The 22512-nt window shown below is 34.9% G+C and overlaps 1 protein-coding gene across 37 annotated transcripts in view; it reads right to left on the bottom strand.

The window, feature by feature from the left end:
* SLMAP (sarcolemma associated protein) overlaps nt 1–22512 on the bottom strand; it is a 152008-nt gene that overhangs the window by 34900 nt on the left and 94596 nt on the right. For 5 of the 37 annotated variants that reach the window (XM_032411580.1, XM_032411582.1, XM_032411581.1 and 2 more), the window contains exons 9-11: nt 22154–22291; nt 20693–20861; nt 2036–2095 (exon numbers count right to left, since the gene is read on the bottom strand). In XM_032411580.1, coding sequence (XP_032267471.1) covers nt 2036–2095; nt 20693–20861; nt 22154–22291 — 367 coding nt within the window. Of the gene's footprint in view, nt 1–1981; nt 2096–15398; nt 15462–20022; nt 20074–20555; nt 20607–20692; nt 20862–22153; nt 22292–22512 lie in introns of all 37 variants that reach the window. The other 32 variants (XM_032411553.1, XM_032411551.1, XM_032411569.1 and 29 more) reach the window with 15 other exon arrangements.

Genomic DNA, 22512 nt, shown 5'->3' with positions numbered 1-22512 from the left:
TTTTACAAATGAGGAAACTGAAGTTTAAAGCGTAAGTTGCCTGAGGGCATATAGCTAGTTAGTTGTGGAACCTGGATTTGAAACCATCTGTTTTACCTATTAGTATTCTTTCTACTTCTACCCTAAGGCCTCAGTAAACATACAATGACTGCTAGTTGAGTGAGGGTTTAAACAGAAAGCACATGCAACCTATGATTACATTTTGCATTAGGTGAAATATCTGAAATACTAAGACTTATAATACCTGGTAATTGGCTATCTCTAGCAACTGTTATTTTCAATACAGAAAAGAAATTCTATCAAAAACATCACCCATGAAAGGCTTTTAAAAATAAAACAACTTAGACAAATCCAAAAGAAATACTTTATAGCCAGATACAAAGCATTTAAAATGTAACTTATCTCAGCCATCTAGTTTATTACAAGGATTAGTGTACCTCTGCATGCTAACTTTGAGAAATGCTTGTAAAAAATGCTGACTGCTGACAGAAAAATCTCTGGGTATATAAAACTTGGATCTGTATTATCATTCTTAAAGGATGTATTTTATTCACTTGCATGGACTTACTTGCTATTATTTATTTAATAAATGCCCTCATTACTCGACATTTATGTTTTCCTCTTTTTGCTTTTAAAACACTGAAGCAAATACCCTTGCATATTTGTCCAATTTGTTTCTTAATATAAAAACCCAGAAGTGGAATTGCTGGATCAAAATGCATGCTCTTTAAAGCTTTTAACACATATTTTATATCCAGGTTTCAAAAGTAAATCAGTAAAGATGGCACAAATCTTTTTCAATAATGACATCACATAATTTCAAGTGAATATATTCTAATTCAGAATGCATTAAATAGAAGCACTAAAGTAGCAAGATATTTTTTTTTAATTAAAGGACTGATTTTTTTTCTAAGGCTCTACTTCCACTTCAGTGTGCTGGCTACTCAACTAATCTGCATAGGCATTTGGGTGGTGAAGTAAAAGCTATGTTAAAATCTGTTCTCATCTCACTTTAATTAGATGAAATAAATTGCCACATGTACTAAAAATAGTTCACTGCTCTGAAACCCAATGCCTGTTTGCCAGAACAATATTAGTGATGCATATTCTATGCATTCTTTCCCCAAATATGGCATCTGCCATGCACATAATTCAGAATGGAAGCCACCAGATACTTGAAATAACATTCTCCTTTTAAATATTGTTAAAAGCCAAAATGGATCCAGTTAGTTTCATAAAACAGAATGTACTGAAATGGAGTATTCCAAACTTTTATCACTCATTGTTTTAACTGACCAAAAAGATTGTGAATCTACTTATAAACTTTATGCTAGTAGGTTCTGATGAAAGTCCTAAAATTATAATGAGCATATCATACCAAATTTATTTGTCCAATTTCCCTAATGCATAAGAGTGACTTGACAATATAATGCTTTAAAACACACTTTTCTTCTCTGACAATTGTAACAGAAGAGAACTAATAGAATAAACTATTTCAGGCAATTTTAAGACTACCCATTATAAATATAAGAAGACGCTACATAATCACTTTTGTTTAAATCAAATTGATATGCCAAAAATTAAGATAATATTAAATTTCATAAGGAACGTTAAAGGTATGAAAATCACAGAAATAGAACGGCAAGCATTTTTCACCTGTTGTTTCAAAAAAGATTTACATTGTGTTTAATTAAAATTTTTTATCAAATATAACAAATACCAAATATCAAAGCTGAAAATAATGCTAGAAGTGAGACAGATCAGAACAAATCTTTTAAAACCTAACAAAACATATTTCAAGCACTTTTAAGAAAAAATACATATATATACCCATTTAAAAAGAAACTTTCTAATTAAGATATCCTTCTTAAGACAGAACTCCAACGATTTTATATTAATACTGTTACTGGATTGCCATCTGGTGAGCTATAAGAAATAAATTGATGGTTAAAATACTATGACCTTGGAAATGTACACTAACCTCCATTATCCAAAAGAGTGGTCAAAACCCACAGAAAACCAACAGAAAACGAACCTTTTGAAAGCTTTGTTTCTTCTACCACTTTGGTTAGATGCCCCTCGACGATCAGCTTCTCTGCCAAAGAAAACAAATGTTACTATCCAAGCCCAAACCGAGTAGCATTTCCCTGAGCGGGGCAGTGTAACACATTCCATGACCAAATTTAAAGATGATAATATTACTCCCATGACTAGGCTTGGACAAAAACTTGAAGCTGGAAGGAGAACTAAGAAAACTCAAACTATAATAGAGCAATGAGATTAATGCAGAAATCTGGGGGTAGGGGGACAATTTGCCTTTAATTTTCATTAGTTTTTTACCTTATCTAAAAAGCCTAGACCTTTTAAAAAAGGACTCAGAATAAACAAAGAAATCCTCTTTAAATCAAGGATATGAAGTTGAAATAAAGGAATTCTGAAAAAGTATTTATTTAAATAAAGAAGTAATATAAATTATGTTATACCAATAGTTTACTTTTCCCTATTGATACAATTCAGCAGAGATGCACATATGAGTTGCTTCAGTAAAACGAATCTTTTTTTTTTAAGATTTTATTTATTTATTTGACAGAGAGAGAGAGAGACACAGCGAGAGAGGCAACACAAGCAGGGGGAGTGGGAGAGGGAGAAGCAGGCTTCCCGCCAAGCAGGGAGCCCGATGCATGGTTTCGATCTCAGGACCCTGGGATCATGACCTGAGCCGAAGGCAGACACTTAACGACTGAGCCACCCAGGCACCCTTAAAATGAATCATTTGTAAAGATATTAAAACAAATACTGTTTTGTTTTGTTTTATAGGGGATTCTCTGTAAATGTATAATGTAGCTTCTTTATAATTCATTTAAATTCAGATCTCCATATTCTATATTTTACTGAGAAGGATATCTGTTCTGTATATCCCCTTATTTAATCCTGTATGTCGGTTGGTCTCCTTGAATTTACACTTTTGCAGTATGTGAAGTCATTTCTCTATTCCTTCACTCTTCAACCCAATGCAGTTTGGTTTATGCCCCCCACTCAACCACCGAAACTGTTCCAAGATCACTATAACCTCCTCCCTGCCAAAGGCCATGGCTCCTTTTCATAATTTTTACTTTGTATAGGCTCTCTGCAGTATGTGGCACTGTTTGCCCCTGTTCCTTAAATCTTTTTCTTTTAAGTCAAAGTAATAGATTTAGATAATTTTAAAAGGCAGTCCTACAAGATGTATAATGTAAGCTGTCCTTCCCATCTTCTGTCCTACTCTACTCCATTCTTGAAATTCACTTCGCAGAGAAGCAACTTTTCTTTCTTTCTTTTTTTTTAAGCAACAACTTTTAACTTCAAGCCATTTCTTCTGGTATTCATATTTATATTTCTAAGTAAAATACTGCTATTTCTTCACTTTTCCATTTTAGACATTATTTACTGACAATCTCTTACAGATGACTAAAAAAGGACTTAAAGTCCTTTTTTACTATCATCCTCCTAAGAGTTACATTTTGTCCATCTATACTCAGTATGTATAATATGACTATTATTTATGTTTGAGTCATATAATATGCTAAAATTATATTTCTCTGCTTGTACCTTCTTATACAATATGTAGTGATTCTGGAGCTTGCAATACCTTGTAATACCTTGTTTTATTTTGCTAACTTTTTATATATCTATCTCAAACATAGCCCAAGTTGGTTTTTTTTTCTTTTGCCCAAGTTCTTATAGAACCATAAAAACTCTCAATACTGTCAAACATACCAGGTAATCCATCACATTATATATCCCCGTCCGTCCCTACCCCCAGCCCTTTAATATTCCTGCTCCAGTCTGGGCTGTATCCAAAATCCCCTACCCCTGGAATCCAAATCTTTCTCATCCTGTTTTATTCCCTTGTTTTAGTGTAACATATCCTCAGTTAATTTCCTGAAAGGGGGCTGACAGAAGGTAAATGCTTTGACTTTGTTCCTCTGAAAATGTTAGTGTTCTACTCTCACATTTGACTGATGGTTTAACTAGATACACAATTCTACAGGAAATAATTTTCCTTCAAAATTTTGAAAGCATTGTTCCACTGTCTTCTAGCTTCAAATGAGAAGGTGAGTCCTGTTCCTCAGTATGCATGGTAGAGACTTCCTGTGTTCAGCAAAGCCTGTTGTGCCTGCCCTTTCTGGGCACCTGGGGGACTGAATATTCCAAACACCCTAGCACTAACGAAGGTCCACATGGTTCTAGCCAGGGCCAAAGCATTTAAGAAAGAGTAGAAGTTTTCTATACTTCTATCTTCCCTCCATTCTAGAAACCATGTGCTGAGATGGCAAAATTCTTTATCATAAGATGGTGAAGCCTCCATGAACTTAGATCCCTGAATAACAACATGGAACAGTGTTCTCTCCTTCACCATGGACATGTAGCATAAGTGCAAAAAAATATTTGTGGAATTAAGCCATTCAGATTTCAGAAGCTTATTTATTGCTATATTATAGTTTAGTTTATTATGACTAATAGAGTATGAGAGCCTTTGTTTCTCTTTGGCAATTTTCAGAATCGTTTCTTTATCCCTGGTGTTCTTTTTTTTTTTTTTTTAAAGATTTTATTTATTTATTTGAGAGAGAGAGAGAATGAGAGACAGAGAGCATGAGAGGGAGGAGGGTCAGAGGGAGAAGCAGACTCCCTGCCAAGCAGGGAGCCTGATGCGGGACTCGATCCCGGGACTCCAGGATCATGACCTGAGCCGAAGGCAGTCGCTTAACCAACTGAGCCACTCAGGCGCCCTATCCCTGGTGTTCTTAAATTTCATATACTCAGAACATGGTCTTTTTCTTTTCTTTTTTTGGTGAAATTCACATAACACAAAATAATCATTTTATTTTTTTAAATTTTATTTTATTATGTTATGTTAATCACCATACATTACATCATTAGTTTTTGATGTAGTGTTCCATGATTCATTGTTTGCATATAACACCCAGCGCTCCATTCAATACGTGCCCTCTTACAAAATAATCATTTTAAAGAGAACAATTCAGTGGCATTTAGTACATTCACAATGTTATGCAACCACACCCTCCATCCAGTTCCAAAACGTTTTTACCACCCCAAAAGGAAACCTCATGCTCATTAAGAATTTACTTCCCATCCTCCCTTCCCAGCCCCAGCTATTACTCGTCTGCTTTCCCTCTGTGAATTCCTATTCTGGATATTTCATATAAATACCATCACACAATATGTGAACTTCTGTGTCTGGCTTAGTGTGTGTGTTCTAAAATATATTGTGTTGAGCGTTCAGTGCGTCCTTTCAGTTTAGAAGCTCATTATCTTCAATCCCGGGGAATTACCTTCTATTCTATTTCACTGACAAATTCTTCTCTTTTTCATTCCTCCTCTTTTCCTACTCTCTCCCTTCCCACACCCTGGAAATCTTATTATTCAGATGTTAGAGCTCCAGGACCAATTCCCTAATTTTCTTAAATTTCCCACCCTTTTTTTTTCTTAAATAAAACCTCAAGCCAACTCTTGTCTTTTTTGTTATATTTTCTGGAATAGTTCTTCTACTTTCTTTTCTAACACCAACTCAAAAAGATATATGCACCCCCATGTGCATTGCAGCATTATTTACAGTAGCCAAGATATGGAAAAAACCTAGGTGTCCAGTGATGCATGAATGGATAAAGAAATATATATATTACTCAGCCATAAAAAAAATGAAATCTTGCCTTTTGGGACAACACGGATGGACCCTGAGGATATTATACTAAGTGAAATAAAAAAGTCAGACACAGAAAGACGAATACCATATGATCTCACTTATATGTGGAATTAAAAAAAAACAACAAGCTCATACATACAGAGAACAGACTGGTGGTTGCCAGAGGCAGGAGGCATGGGGCTGAGAGAAATGGGTGAAGGGGATCAAAAGGTTAAAAAAAAAAAAAAAAAAAAAAGACCTTAAGCATAATGCAGAACACAAAAGCCATATGTGAAAGGACAGACAGATTTGACCTCATATAAATTAAAATTTTCTGATCAAACTCACTATCAACACAGGTAAAGGGCCAGTGACAGACAAATGAGAAAATATTTAAAGAATAAAGAGCAGATAAAAGGTTATTATTCATTCATTGAACAACTAATTAGGGGGTACCTACTATGTGCCAGATACTCTCCTAGGTGCTAGAAACATTAGAATGAACAAATGACAAAATTCCTGCCCTCCTGGTTCTTACATTCTAATGGGTGAGGAGGGAGAGATGATAAAGAAGTAAACAAGTAGTATATCAGATGGAGGTTATGTAGAAAAATAAAGCACGGAAGAAGGAAAGGGAGCATGTGGATGGCAAAGATGTGAGGCCCTCCAAAAATGAATGAGAAAAAGTCAAACAACACAGCGGAAAAGGGGCAAAGAATAACAACATTGAATTCACAGGCCAAGAAAAGCAAATGTCCAGTAAATGTGAAATTTATGGTCTATCCGCTGAAACAATGCTGTGGCATTATTCGCTCATCAGTTTGGCAAACATTCAATACCAGGAGGGGTGAGTGAGTAATCTTGTGTCCTTCTGGTGGGAGTGTAAATTGGTATCATTTTTTTTTAGAGGGCAATTTTGACAGAACTTATCCAAACGTTGAAAGCACATGTCCTCTGACCCACAGCCCCTATTCTGTGTATTACTCAGGAAAGAGACAACTGTACAAAGATTTTCAATGCAGCATTGTCTGTATTTAGGGAGGGAGTGGAATACAAAATTTTTATAGCTCTACCAAGAAAAAAGAAAGTATTAATCTTCAAGATCTCTGTCACAACAACAAAAATTCATTTTAAATAGTATTAACTACATTTGCATAATTTCTAAATGTTGATGTCTAGTCTAGCTCTCTCTCTTAGGTCTCAGAACACTATTGTCTAACTACTTCCCAAACATCTTCATCCAGAAATCCCTTGGGAACTTCATCTCACCATGTCTAAAATGGAATTTCTCTTCCTTTCTCTTGGATGGATTTGGTATCTCTTCTCGTTCATAGTCCATCATTCCTATCTCTAATAAGCTACACTGCAGCTATCTATTTTTGTCTACCTTTCCCAACATACTACGAACTCTTTGAGGAATACACTCATTCCTTCAAATATTTACTCTGTACAGGTAAAATACTAGGTACTCCTCATGGATTATTACCAAGATAAACGTGTTAAATGTAGGAATTTAGAGTCTAGTGGAAGCTGGGAGGTATCTCATCAATAATTTAATTCCCAACACAATGCCGACACATAAAACAGGTTCTACAAATGTTGTTACATGAATATAGCAAATAATAAAATAATATAAATGCAGACTTTGAAAGCCATTACAATCTTTCTCTAGTATGTTGAAGATCTAAGCACCACCTTGTTTAAAAAATTCTAACCACACCTTAGGAGTAATTTATTGCTCAAAATGCTCACCCTTAGAACAAAATCTGAAGTCCCTACCATGACCTACAAAGTCTACATGATCTAGCCCAGGGGTCAGCCAACTACAATCCCACAGGGCCAAATGCAGCCTGCTGCCTGTTGGGTAAATAAGGTTTTAGAGGAACACAGCCAGGTCCATTCATGTACGTATTGTCCACAGCTGCTTTCCTCTACAACGGCAGAGTTTAGTAGTTGTAACAGAGAGACGTTATAGCCCACAAAGCCTAAAATATTTACTATCTGGCCCTTTATCACACACACACACACACAAAAGACATTTTTATTGTTCTAAAGCTCCAATTTGAGACCAGTCCCGGTTTTCGTAGTTTCTATCTCACACACTCCTTCCCAAGACACATGTACACCTTACTCAGCTTAGTCCCAAATCTGTTCAAATCCCACATGGTACCTTTTGGCTACCTATGGTCTTACATTCTTTTATTTTTCTTCAGTGGACTTATTACTACCTGACATGTTATTAGTTCATTAGTTTTTGTTTGCTCCAAAGAATGTGAAATCCATGAAGGCAAAGTTTTCCTTGTCTTGTTCATTTCTATACCCCCAACACCTAAAAGAAGGCCTGGTATATACAATGCAGATGCTTAATACAGATTTGCGGAATGAATGAATTGAACATTTTTAAAGGGATCAAATATGGAAAAATTATTTGAATGTTTTCCTCATTCTAAAAAACTAAGAATTAAATATGCAAAATGTTTTTGCACAGTACTAATATCAAAGTGCTAAATAATAATTACCTTCTGCTATTGTCACTATTGAAGTTATTTAAGGTTATATTCTCAAATCTGGTGAAGCATTAGTGGCCTGTAATTAAATAATTGAGGAAAAGGGGCACCTGGGTGGCTCAGTCAATTAAGCATCTGCCTTTGGCTCAGGTCATGATCTCAGGGTCCTGGGATCCATCCCTGTGTCAGGTTCCTTGCTCAGTGGGGAGTCTGCTTCTCCCTCTCCTCTGACCCTCCCTCCCATTTGTGCTCGCTCTCTCAAATAAATAAAATCTTCTAAAAATATTTTTAAAAAAATAAATAATTGAGGAAAAGAACACTTTTTTTTTTTTTAAGATTTTATTTATTTATTTGACAGAGAGAGAGAGTTAGCGAGAGCAGGAACACAAGCAGGGGAGTGGGAGAGGGAGAAGCAGGCTTCCCGCCGAGCAGGGAGCCCGATGCGGGGCTCGATCCCAGGACCCTGGGATCACGACCTGAGCCGAAGGCAGACGCTTAACGACTGAGCCACCCAGGCACCCCGAAAAGAACACTTTTATAAAAAGCTTCTGGGGCATCTGGTGGCTCAGTCAATTAGGTGCCTGACTCTTGATCTCAGGGTTGTTGGTTCGAATCCCGCGTTGGGGTCCACACTAGGCATGGAGCCTACTTAAAAAAAAAGTTTCTAACCACTGGTTCTCAAACTTGGGGTGGACACCTCAATTCTTTGGGAGTACTAAAAGTCAGAGGCCACTCTGGGACTCAGAAGAGAACCTCCATGTAATGATAAAAGCAGGTCTTGAAAGAGCTATTTGGCTTGGCACAACTGAAAGATAAAGTAGAGGATATTCTTTCTTTTTAAAAACTCCCTCTTTTTGAGGGATATTCTAGAGAGATAATTATTCATTTTCTGCTATTTTAAAACCATACTTCAAAAAAAATTATTCATTTATTAGAGAGAGAGAGAAAAAGAGAGCGCACACGCACGTGTGAGCATGAGGGGAGGCAGAGCTAAGCAGGGAGCCTGATGGCAGGGCTTGATCCCAGGACTCTGAGATCACCACCCTAGCTGAGGGCAGACACTTAACCACCTGAGCCACCCAGGGGCCCTAAACCATACTTATTTATTGTGAAAAATAACACACAGAAAGGGACACATAACACAGAGGTACAGGTTAATAAATTTTTTTTTAAGCAAATATTTATATGGCTACAACTCAAATCAAGAAACAGAACCTAACCACAACCCCCTAAAGCTTCCTACAATTCCTGTTCCAATGAAAACCCCATAAAGGTAACTACTATCTTGACCTACTTCATAGGTACTACCATCCCATTCTACAATTGAGGAAAATGAGGTTTATTTTATTTATTTATTTTTTAAAGATTTTATTTATTTATTCATGAGAGACAGAGAGAGAGAGACAGAGAGAAGCAGGCTCCCAAGGAGCAGAGAGCCCGATGTAGGACTCGATTCTGGGACCCTGGGATCATGACCCGAGCTGAAGGCAGATGCTTAACCATCTGAGCCATCCAGGCGCCTGGAAAATGAGGTTTAAGGAGGTTAAAATGCCCAGAGTCCTACTGCCAGTGAGGGACCAAATGGGAATTTATGTCAAGAATCCTCTGATCCAATTCTAAACATCATAGATGAAAATGAGTTACAGTTGCTAAAAGGTCATTAAAAGGAAATACGGCAAAGAAACTGAGATTAGAATTAACATCAAATACAATCAAAGTAAAAATTAACAATCAGCATTCAACATCAAGCCAACTATTTATTTCCTTCACAGAGTAGTAGTTCAAAAAGTAGAAATAGAACTTTAGAACCTTAGAGGGGAGGCCTAACTTTAATAATACAGACTTTCACAAGGTGATTCGTTTCTGCATCAAAATAAAATTAGTTAAAGCAAGTCCTGCTATAGAAGATAGTCTACCTTTTCATAAAAACAGTTTCAGAAGCTACTTGTTCTAAAACCTGAGAATAAGGAAGAACGAAAGAAAAAAAATTGAGAATTATTTTTAGAGTGACAGGTAGATTTTTTAATTTAAATTCAATAAATTAACATACAGTGTATTATTAGTTTCAGAGGTAGAGTTCAGTGATTCATCAGTCTTATATGATACTCAGTGCTCATCACCACATGCCCTCCTTAATGTCCATATCGGTTAGCGCGGGGTATTTATAAAAAAAAAATTGAGAATTAAGGACAGACTGAAACTAAAGGAAACGAACCAATTTCAAGAATACAGAAACAGTTCTTTTTTAAAGAAAGGAACAATCTACATGTCAGAACACTGTTGGCATAAATTTAAGACTATCTTCTGTGCAGTTATGCTGGGAGAAAACCTCGTAGAAATGTTGGAAAGCTAGCCGACTGGGAAAAATGACTGGCACAAATAAACACCGAACAAAAACCCTCCCATATATCTTAGATTGGTCAACGACTCCAAATTCAAAGAAATAAAGAATTAGCAATATCTAGTTTAAATTCAAGAATTTTCCTATAGGGTTCCTGGGTGGCTCAGCCGGTTAAGCGTCTGCCTTCAGCTCAGGTCATGATCCCAGGGTCCAGGGATTGAGCCCCGCACATCAGGTTCTCTGCTTAGTGGGGAGCCTACTTCTCCCTCTCCCTCTGCTGCTCTGCCTACTTGTGCTTTCTCTCTGTCAAATAAATAAATAAAATCTTAAAAAAAAAAAAAAAGAATTTTCCTATAATGGGGACATAAATTACTAAGAGCAGGGAACCACACCAAGTGTTTCTTATTCTTGGTTATAAATAAACTGCTTTGGCTTACAGAAATAAAAGTTTAAAAGATGAAAATTTAAAAATCTGTTTCAAGTAGAATATGTAATCAGGCTTATTCCTGAGATTGTTCAGAGGCTGATCTCATAGAGTGATGAAAAGTAAACAGTCACAGAGCAACACTGATTCAATGCATTACTCCAAATAAGGCAATTTTTATGTGAGAGCAAAGCCCTAAGAGAAAGGAGGGAATGAGACAAACATATACAGATAATGACTGTAATTTCAAAAGGGGAGTTGGAGGCGGGGAGAGGATTTTTTTTTTTTTAAATCAGGAAAAAAAATAGTAAGACATGAAATATTAAGAGAATTAGACTTTTGCCTAATAATAAAAACCATTAAATCTCATAGTAACCATGGATTAAGAATACGAAGACATGAGGTTTCTTTCAGGGCACTTGTTAACTCAATCATCAAAAGGAAGATACCCGTTGGGGTGGAGACAGTTTGTTTGTACAAAGCAGACCTCAGAAGAAAGTTTCTTTGGTACCCAACTGTGATGCCTCTGCCCTCACCCAAACAGTAGCAAAAGGAATTAAAAGTGCAGACAGCAGTCCAGAGAAGGGAGTCTTCCACTCTATGCCCATGAGGTGAATCTCCATGTCCTGAGATTCTCCACCTTTTATCCTTTATCTCTGCAATCAGCATATAAGTCAATCAAGTGACAGAGTTCACAGGATATATATGAAACAGATTTAGAGGTGCACAATTTGTTAACTCAAAAAGCATCTTTAGCAGAACACAATAGTCTCAACTATTTGTTAAGTTTACATGGTAAACCTTGAATAACTAAAATTTGCAGGGAACATGGAATGTGGAATTCTGCTTAAATCAAACTTCATGCCCAAATCCCTGAAGAGAAAATATTGCTAGAGCTTTTTAGCAAGTTTTATTAAAGTTAATTGTTAATTCTAGATTTTATATGGTATATTTTTACAAAGAAAATTTACTTCACAGTTCTGGAATTATGTAAAAGGTTGTATTTTAATCTGTTCAAAATCCAATCTCTCTGCCTGGATTAAAAGCTTTTCTCCTAAAAGAGAATTAAAAAAAAAAAGTCTCTTTTACTATAAAAGGAAAACAAATTGAAATGTGTTCCAACTCATTTAACTTCGTCAAAATCACCTTATAAATGGAGACAGCCAACAACTAAACCGTTCTCTTATGGATTCATACACATAAACTGAAAAAATCTGTTACTATATTAAAAATAGACATTATGAATCCTATGAAGTGAATTATTTGCTTTCTTTTTCTTTTCCAGAGAGAGACAGAGAGAGAGGGGGAGGGAGAGGGGGAGGGGCAGAGGGAGAGGGACAGAGAGAATCTGAAGCAGACTTCACACCTAGCACAGAGCCCAACACAGGGGCTCAATGTCACAACCCTAAGATCACGACCTGAGCCGAAATCAAGAGTCAGATGCTTAACCGATTGAGCCACCCAGGCACCCCTGCTTTCTAATTTTTAAAAAAACAAGGTGAACTGGGTTATACAACAAGCACCGTAAGTAATGAAATCTAGGTACTTAACATCTGCTTTTTAAAAGACTGGAAATAAGGGGCACCTGGTTGGCTCAGTCGGTAGACCATGCAGCTCTTGATCCCAGGGTTGTAAGTTTGAGCCCCATGTTGGGTGTAGAAATTACTTAAAAATAAAAAAATCTTGAAAAAAAAATAAACAAAAGACTGGAAATAAGAATATGAAGTGTCACTGCTCATTGAATATAAACTTCATGTCAAAATTATAAATCAATTCAAGATGGCTATCAATGAAAATAATGGCAAAAAAATTTGTGTGAGATTATCAAAAAATAATCCAAAGTTGTTTCAAAAGTTCACTTGAGTATGATTTTTGCTGAATTTGTCTTGCTCGCCATAATACTTATTAAACAAAACAATTTCTATACCAGCAGCTTGTTATAAAATAATGAAAACATCCCCTCTGACAACAAATCAGAGTTAACTCTTAGTATGCCAACTCTGGCTATCCAAATTTAAGGAGCCAACAGATTTGGAAATTTCTGAGATAGAACTGGTAACCTCATTAACCAAACCCTTGCTACTTGTTACCAAAACTCAGGAACTGAACAGATTCAGATAATGGGCTATATCCCTAGCTATATGAATTTATAGTCCAAACTTCCTCTGTTTGCACTTAGAGACCCAATGGATTCAGACATCAGGAATACTTGAATTTTATTTATTTATTTCTAATTTTATTTTTTGTTCTTTGGTTTATTCTTCATCCACAAGAAAAGGATTTTATATTATAATTTTTTCCCTATGTACCACATTTAACATTTTTCCCATGCTATTACATAGTTCTTATAAACATAATTTTATTAGTTAATATCCCCATTGAGGGGACTGCTATAATTTACATAACTCCTGCTCTATATCTGAATGTTTACTGGTCCATTTGCCTCTCATAACTATGACACAATAAAAATCTCCAAACATCTTTTTCTTTTTTTTTTTTAAGATTTTATTTATTTGACAGAGACAGACAGAGAGTGAGCACAAGCAGGGGGAGCAGCAGGCAGAGGGAGAGGGAGAAGCAGGATCCCTGAGGAGCAGAGAGCCCAATGTGGGGCTCCATCCCAGAACCCTGAGATCATGACCTCAGCTGAAGGCAGACGCTTAATCAACTGAGCCACCCAAGTGCCCCTCCAAATATCTTTTTCTTAATGTAAAACAAATATCGTTCTATATTACAACTACAGCTAAATATTTTACATATTTTATAATAATATTTTAAATGATTTTTTCAAATTGTAACTTAGTCTTTTTTTTGATAGTTCTCTGTTCTTATTTCTTTGGGCTCAAAATACAAGTCACAAAAATTTAATATAAAAATAACTTACTAAAAAATGGTCATATGTAATAAAACTAATATAAAATCCTTCTCCTAAAGATTTATATTTTAGACTCTATATTCTGTTTTTAGTTGGTTTCAGTGGGTACCAGTTATTTTGATCCAAATCCCTGTGCCAATTTCCCATAAAAGTGAAATTTAGTAATCAGAAGGTAACAAAAACTTGGATTAATCTTTGCTCTATGAAAAAATTTTAAAAGACAAAGAAATATGCCATATTTATTAAATAGTTTTCCTCAAAATAATATCAAACTGACATTCAACATCATAGTCTCTAAAATGGACAAAAATAGAAGCTCTTCTAAAACTATTAAATGAAATTCCAGGTTTCCTTAAGGCATCTCTAAGGAGTGTAACATTTGATCTACTGAGTTTGTCTGCTATAATTACCAGGTGTGACACTTACAAGCCTCAAGTGCTCCTGAGATTGTGTGTGTGGGGAGGAGAGAGAACCACATATGCTTGCCTGTCTACAAGATGAACTCATGAGCATAAAAAATGGGAAGTCACTCATTTCAAAAAGAGAGTGAAAAGGGAGAGAAAAATGCTCAACAAAGTGTATTGTATGTCTGGTAGGAAAAAGTACAGATGTCATCAATAAATCTTTATTACACATAGTGACCTTTAATTATCACTAAGACCAAAAGAATTATCACAACCTCATGATTTAAAATAAGCAGTCACGTGATTTTTCAAGTAAGAGGGAATTCATGATACTTTCACTCAGAATTCAGCAGAGGTCCAAATCACCTCAAAAGCCAACCTATCTATCCTTATTATTAAAGACAGCCTTCCAGGGGTAGGCAGTTGATGTCAGACTGTAGGACAATCTATTGCTACTCTTTCCCTAGAAAGGTCCTACTACCCTAAGGGCCATCTTCAGATCTGAGTGCCCAAACGAAACCACTGTTTTCCTGACTTCATTTAATCATTTAAGAAATTTATTTAAGAACTTCAAATGCAAATCTGTGATAGAACTAGAACTTAAATAAAACAGGCTAACGTTACTACTACCTCTTAAGTGTCCACACAGAAAGTTTAGGTGCTTGACATTCTATTTTATTCCCTGCTCAACAAGAATTTTTTATTTAAAAGCTTGAAACTTCCTCTTTTTTGTGGGCAATATGAAATCCATCTTTGAAGGCAAATGCCACAAAAATAATTTTCTCCAGGGGGCACCTGGGTGGCTCAGTTGGTTAGGCGACTGCCTTCAGCTCAGGTCATGATCCTGGAGTCCCGGGATCGAGTCCCACATCGGGCTCCCTGCTCAGCGGGGAGTCTGCTTCTCCCTCTGACCCTCCCCCGTCTCATGCTCTCTCTATCTCATTCTCTCTCTCAAATAAATAAATAAAATCTTTTAAAAAAATAATAATAATTTTCTCCAAAGAGAGAAGCCGAAACAGTATGAAAAGTATCGCTGCTGTCTGAAGATGGCCCTCAATGCACTTCTACCATAACAAACACATTGAGATCTTCATTTTTCCTCTCATTTTTCAATTTTTGCCCCTGGCTTCATTAAAATCAATGTGAAAAATACTCTGTACTCACTCTGGCATTCTATGAATTGATGAATAAAAGTGCAGTCCCCGCCACTCTTTGAAAGCAAGTGCTCTAATAAAGAAAGAAACACCTTTAAGGATATAGTTTGTTGCTGTTTTTGAAAACCAACAGCAAAGGTAGGAAAACTGAAATGTATTAACATAAGTAACTCTGAATAAGATTCATAAAAGTTTAATATATTTTTAATATTAATAGCAGACATATTTAGGAGTTAAATAAAGCTAAATGACTGAAAATTGTTATTATATAATCATTGATTTGTACTCTGAATGGTTAGCTTTTAAAAGTACAGTTTCTATCCAAAGAGCTCAAGAAAACCATAGATATATTGCTTTAAAAAGCTTCTCCCACTTTTAAAATACACCTTTCTCCATGACAGCTTAATAAATACCTGTAAATAATGTTTATATTTTATTATTTGTTCTAACTGATAACTGTTTTCTAAAAGTCTCTCTTCAAAGCTATTTTTCTTAAGAGGCAAAAGATAAATATTTTAAGAATACCATAAAATAATGCCTTAAAATTTTTAAGACAATGATGCAACACTTCAATTTTTAGACTTTCATTTCACAAATAACCTTTCCCTTTGAGTCATTTAATCTGTACTTTATATACTCTCAAAATATTACATTGTTTATCTCCACCCAAATGATTAAAGTCAATGCCTATACATTTTAAAATAAGAGCCTGGAAAATGGTTTTGCTCAGGTCAAACAGAATTTGTTTTGTTTTGTTTTAATGAGGGGAGAGAATCAAAACCTAACAGGAGTTAAGAAAAGTTTCAACCCTTTTCTTACAATAATCTTTATTTACATTGATCCAAAGAGTTACCTTCTGAATCTGGATAACATCCTTCAATTATAACTCTGGATCTTTCAAAACTACTAAATAGACTTTGGAAGTTCAATGTTAAAAATATATCCCAGGATGACTATCTGGATGGTGTGAAAGCACTAAAAGCTGTCAAAGAGGACATGAGTTAGTACCACTTGGACTGTGAAAGCCTCTTTTCTCCTCATTTCAACCCACCTCACCCTTCATCATCTCAACTTTTGTTTGAGAGGCAGGCATCTCCTACTCTGATCACATTACAACTTCTCTTGATATCCTTATTAATGCCACCTCCTTTACCTTCCTACTGAAATCTGTCATTCTCCTTTATCTATTTACATGGTGTACAGAGCCTCCAGTCAACAGTTTTACATATATATATATATATATATATATACACACACACACACACACATGTAATATGGTGTGTATAGTTGTATATATTTGTATATAGTTACACTACACAGAGATACAATATAGCCCCAAAAAGAAAAAGGAAAAAAAGGCTATCTGCAACAGTAATTAAAAAAAAAAAATCTAATAAATAGCATTTGCTGATTGGAGCCAAGAAATCCAAAACAGGAGCCCTCAGTTAAATAGTAATTACCATGATCAAAAGTTGTTTTATATAAATCCTACCTAAGCTATGGTAATATTTTCAGAACTCCAACTATACAACAATATGGTTAAATAAGAAAACTCATTTGAAACCAAATTTTAACCTAAAGGACTTAATAGAACTTATTTGAAACAAAAATTTCAGACTATCATCACAGGACTTTAGATGACATTTATTAATGCAGTACATCCCACCATCACTCACTAAGCCCCAAATCACCCTTTTATCTACTCTGATTTTAATATCTGGACCCTAGATTAAAATATTTAAAATACTAGTTTAGATAAAATGCAAGATTAATACAAAAATATATATATATGACTTCTACAAAGGCATTTTCTAAGATATGAGAGAAAAGTCTTTCAGATAGTATATGTAAAAGATTTGGATCATGACACTTTTAATACTTCATTACTTGAATTCAGCCCCTTGGGAATTCACTTTGCCAACTATAAAAGATGTCCCTGATAATGCAAAAAGAATCAGATACTTAAGGTAGGGGGGAAGGTGGAGGCATGTCTAAGATCCCAAATAGGGCTGTGGAAATGTAAAGAAAAGACAGATACAGAAATAAAAGAGAGAACTGTGATACTTAAAATGTGTTTTATTTATACATGAGTTTCCTATAAATTTTGATTTTCTATACTACCTGTGCTGTCCAATACACATGCTCGATACACATGTGGATACTGAGTCCTGAAAAAATGGCTAGTTTGAATTGAGATATGTTGTAAGTGTAAAATAAATATATACTGGTTTCAAAGAGTTACTAAGGAAAAAAGAATGTGAAATACTTATTGATTACATGTTAAAATAATATTTTTGATATAGTGGGTTAAAGTAAATATATTATTAAACATTATTAAAATACATTATTAACTAAAGTACTTTACCTGTTTCTTTTTATATTTTTAATGTGGTTACCAGAAATTTTAAATTATATATATTGGTTCTCATAATATTTCTATTAGACAGTGCTTTTCTATACTAAGACATATTCAAATTATGCTTATCAGATAAGATACAAAAAAATTTATAGTATAAAACCTGTGCTTATAGCAGCTACTTTAGATTTAAGTAATTTCAAAAATAGAGTTTACTAGAGAAACAGCATTAATCTTAACATCTCCAGATATTTTTAAAATATTCTCTTAAAACTATACTTGGTTCTCTCTCTACTATTTAAAGAGTAATTTTAGATAAAGTCATATCTGATAGCATACTGTGGCTATGGGCTTTGGTAATACTGGAATGCTTGATAACTGGTTTGTTATTATATAACAAATGATTCAGAACAGACTCATCTTATTCCAAAGTCACTCTGTACTAAATCTGGTATAATGAAGTTTTTATGCATTATCAAGATATTTACTATCCCGTTTTGTTAAAGATATACTGTAGGTCACTCTCACACCACTCAATTTATCACCACTAAAAATCCAAACACACCAGCGGGGAAAAAACAATCATGGTAAGAAGTACCTTAAAGTATCCAAAATATTCAGTCTTAAATCAAGGAGTTGTCTACAACTATTCTCATCTAAATCAACTGGAATTGGCAAAAAATTTTAAGCAGTAATCTCACAACTCTAAAATAGTATAAAGATGATTTAGTGTATATAAAGGGATTCTCTTAACTGAAGGAAAAGCATGTTCCGAGCTTGAGTTATACATTATTAATAAATACATGCTTAAATCAAAATGGTGATGAATTGGTAAAAGGCGAAAGATTTATGCGATCTGAAGAGAAACCAGAGTATAAAATGGTGATGAATTGGGATAAAAAGTGCTCGTGCCAGAAAGAGAGAAAAAAAAAAAAGCAAATAATGACAACAAAAAATAAAAATTCATTTAACAATGACAAGCTTTTAGAAGATGAGGATTAAGTCGTTTTATATATGTTTGCTAAATATAATTAATAAACAGAAATTAGTAATATTAGTAATGAATATAAACTACACCTTTAAAAAATTCTCGAATTGAAACTCAAACTGGAATTCTAAAATGTAGATGTATTTTATAAAACACATATAGAATAGTCAAGTAACAATGATGAATGACAATAACTTTTAATTTAGAGTTTCAAGATTTGTTATAGAATATATGTAATATTAGGTCTTGAGCTTACAGCTCACATATACATGATTACTTGAGCCTATCTTGCCGGTTCCTGATTGAAAACCAACCACACAAAAACAAGAACAAAAAAGCACCTCCTAACTTTATCAGAGTTGGCTGCTGCCCCAAGAACTATAAAGATATCCCCTGATACATGAAAAAAATATTTAATAAGAAGTTCTGAGTATTGACCTTGATATCTTCTACTAACTTCTGTATAAAAACTAAGATGAGAGGTACATAGATTTGTAAACACAGAAAATAATTTTATTCATTCTGTACTTAAAGAATCTAATGCAGGATCTGGCACATAGCTAGTGCTCAATTAATGTTGGATGGATGGAAATGGGGGAGGATGAATGGGGATCTTCACAACTGAAGGTATGTACAAGCCATTGGGTAAAAAGTACCCCATGCAGTCAGTAACAGGAAAACCAAGAGTAGCTATACATTTTTGGCAAGAGATAATGCAAGCTATCCAGAAAGAAGGGTCCCAATAAACTAATCATTAACTAATAAATGACTTTTCAGACAGCAGAAATGACTGATCCTGTTTTTTCTGATTAAAGAAACAGATGTACAGTGTAAAGAAAGCAGTTTCTATGACATATCCAAGAGCTCAATGCGCTGTTAAGTAAACTCTTGGCCGGGAATGCAGCGGGATACAAACATTAAAAATGGAGGCCCAATATCCTCAGGAAACAGTACTTGATGGAAGAAAATTGTAGTCGAGTTCTTTGAAAAATATACTGGGGAGAAAGCTATACTATGCTGTATAAACCAACGCTAAAGTTGAACTTTATCATTTTCCTGTTACTTGAATAATTAAAATTTCCACATAATAAGGGATATCTAAACAAAAATCACAGCATTAAGAATTACAAAATAAAGGGAAGCTTTTTTTTTTAAAGCTGGGATTCAAGGGTCTATGAACTGCATGCTTTTCATTCCAAACACTTAAAACCTTAAAACGCTGATCTCTCTATCCTGCTTAAATAGTAAAAGGATATCATGAAAGAAAAACATTTAAGTTTTTTACACTACCTTTTTCTGTGCTCCCATTTATTTTAGGTAAGAAGTCATCAACTTGTATCCCTAGGATTAAGACAGTGTATCATTGCCTGATCAAAGAAAGTGTTACTTTAAAACTGGTCTCAAGTGTAACCATGGCATTTTGTATTCCTACTTAACATTAAGACAGTATAGCACACTTTAAATTTGTTTTTAAAAGAAGGGTTCAACTGGACATTTTCTATCGACTCAGAGAAAAAGCTACAACTGCCTTCCAACGAACCTCAAAAGAAAAAGGATCCTGCTGTGCATTTATTTTTCTTATTTAAATATCTCTAAATAGAGCATCTCAGATGCAGAAATTTCATTTATCTCAAGGACTAAACAATGGTGCCCACTGGTGGCAATGAAGCATATTTTTAAAGGAAATTTTCTGAAAGACTGTAGATACTTTATACCTAAAACATAAAATATCCCTCTTAAAATAAGTACCCCATGAGAGAGTAAACATCAAAAGTCCAATGATAAAATTCAGCTTTAAATAAGAAACTGGGTAACACACCTACCTAAACTGCTGCATTCTTTAAGAGTTTTCTCCTGAAGATGTTCTAACCGTACTGTAAATAAAAGTCCAAGAAAAAGATATTTCACAGATAAAAGAAAAAAAAATCAAATCAAATCAACTTCTGGATTAGCAACTTACCTTGTAAAGCTGTTAGCCTTTCATTGGTGAAGTCATTATCAGCTTGCAAAGCTTCTATTTTTGCCTGGAGCTCCTGTTCTTTTTCTTCCATTTCATCTATTTTATGTTGTAATTCTTTTTTCTCAGCTTGTCCCTTCTGTTGGATTTCTTCTTGTTTTCCCTCTGCTACCTGTTGAGAAAGAAAAAAAATTTCAGTTATTTCCTAAAGTCTGAACTTGCTTTCAGAGGCCTAAAGCAGGACTGCTTTTATTCACCATAAACTTCTAAGGAGAATATTCAATATTATAGAACATATTTGTAAATGTCAAAATAATGTCAAAAGTGGTCTGCACTGAAGTCATGCTTCCCTATCACCTAGGGAAAAAAAACTTGCAGCAGGCAAACAGGCCTAATACATACAGATAAGGGGGTCAAAATGAAAAACTCCACAGTTTTCAAGAGGGAAATATGTAAGGTTTTCCCTTGAAATTACTATTGTTTAAATTAGCCTGTAAGTTCTAAAATGTAACTTACTCTGATATTTTAAACAAAACTGTGTTTAGTTGAAGGAATGATGATAATAAGCACTTTTCAAAATGACCTCCTTTTAATAAGACCAACCTTTAAAACTATTACAGGTTCACCAACCACACAGAGGGAGGTATGCCCTGGTCTTCTCTAACAAATATGTGTCTTCTAGCCACTCATTCCATGGTTTGAATTATTTAAAGATGGGTCTTCACAAACTCAGTGATAACATTTAAAGGACCAACTTGATATTACGTATGGCCTCACCTGTCCTTATCCTAAATGCCCTAGAGCTATAGGGAGCTGCAGCTGAAGCAGTTAATAGCATCCCTGGAGGCTACGAGGGTCCATACAGATGACTCCAAGGTTACTTCTGGCCTTGATCCAGAACTAACGTAGTTGGGCTCTGCCTTTGGGGCTGCCCACGGTTAAGCAGATTCAAGTTTTTAAAAAGTCTAAATATCTTGGAGTTTGCTGATTTATTTTATTTTATTTTTTTAAGTTTTATTTATTTGACAGAGAGAGACACAGTGAGAGAGGAAACACAAGCAGGGGGAGTGGGAGAGGGAGAAGCAGGCTTCCCGCTGAGCAGGGAGCCCGATGCGGGGGCTCGATCCCAGGACCCTGGGATCATGACCTGAGCCGAAGGCAGACACTTAATGACTCAGCCACCCAGGCGCCCCGGTTTGCTGATTTACATCTACTTCCTGTTATATATTAAAAGATGCCTGTTGCGAAGTACTATTTATTTCCATCTAGAGAAAATATGTCAGCTTTTACAGACTTTCAATTATCTGTGGCAATGGGGTTTGGGCTAAATGACACCTTATTTTTACTACAAATTTCAACTACTACCAAATTTTACATCAACAACTATTCCGCAATACCTAACCTCTTAATCTATCCAGTGTGTTAGGGACTATTAACACACTTTCAGGTTGAGTAAATACATACCTTTAATTTATCAGATAAATCTTTAATCTCATTAACTGCTCCATTATATTTATTGGCTAATTCTCTTAATTCTTCCTGAGTCCGTTCATTCATTTCTTTAAGATGGGTACATTCATCTTCAGTATTACTCAGACTTCGCTGTAATTCAAGTTTACAGATAACTGATTTAGAATAAATGCACATTCTAAATTCAACTTATAAAAAGTGTTAATTCTATGGGCTGTTCAAAATTAACATCTGCCCTGGCCTTTATATAAGAGTTAAACGACATAAGAATTTTAATTTACTTTAGGTACATGCTAAAACAGAAAATACAACAAAAAATTTGAAAAACGAAACAAAACAACAGAAAGGGAGCA

The sequence above is a fragment of the Phoca vitulina genome, unplaced genomic scaffold, assembly GCF_004348235.1.
Source record: "Phoca vitulina isolate PV1807 unplaced genomic scaffold, GSC_HSeal_1.0 scaffold13, whole genome shotgun sequence".
NCBI classification, from domain to species: Eukaryota; Metazoa; Chordata; class Mammalia; order Carnivora; family Phocidae; genus Phoca; species Phoca vitulina.
This window is presented reverse-complemented; position numbering and strand designations above follow the sequence as displayed.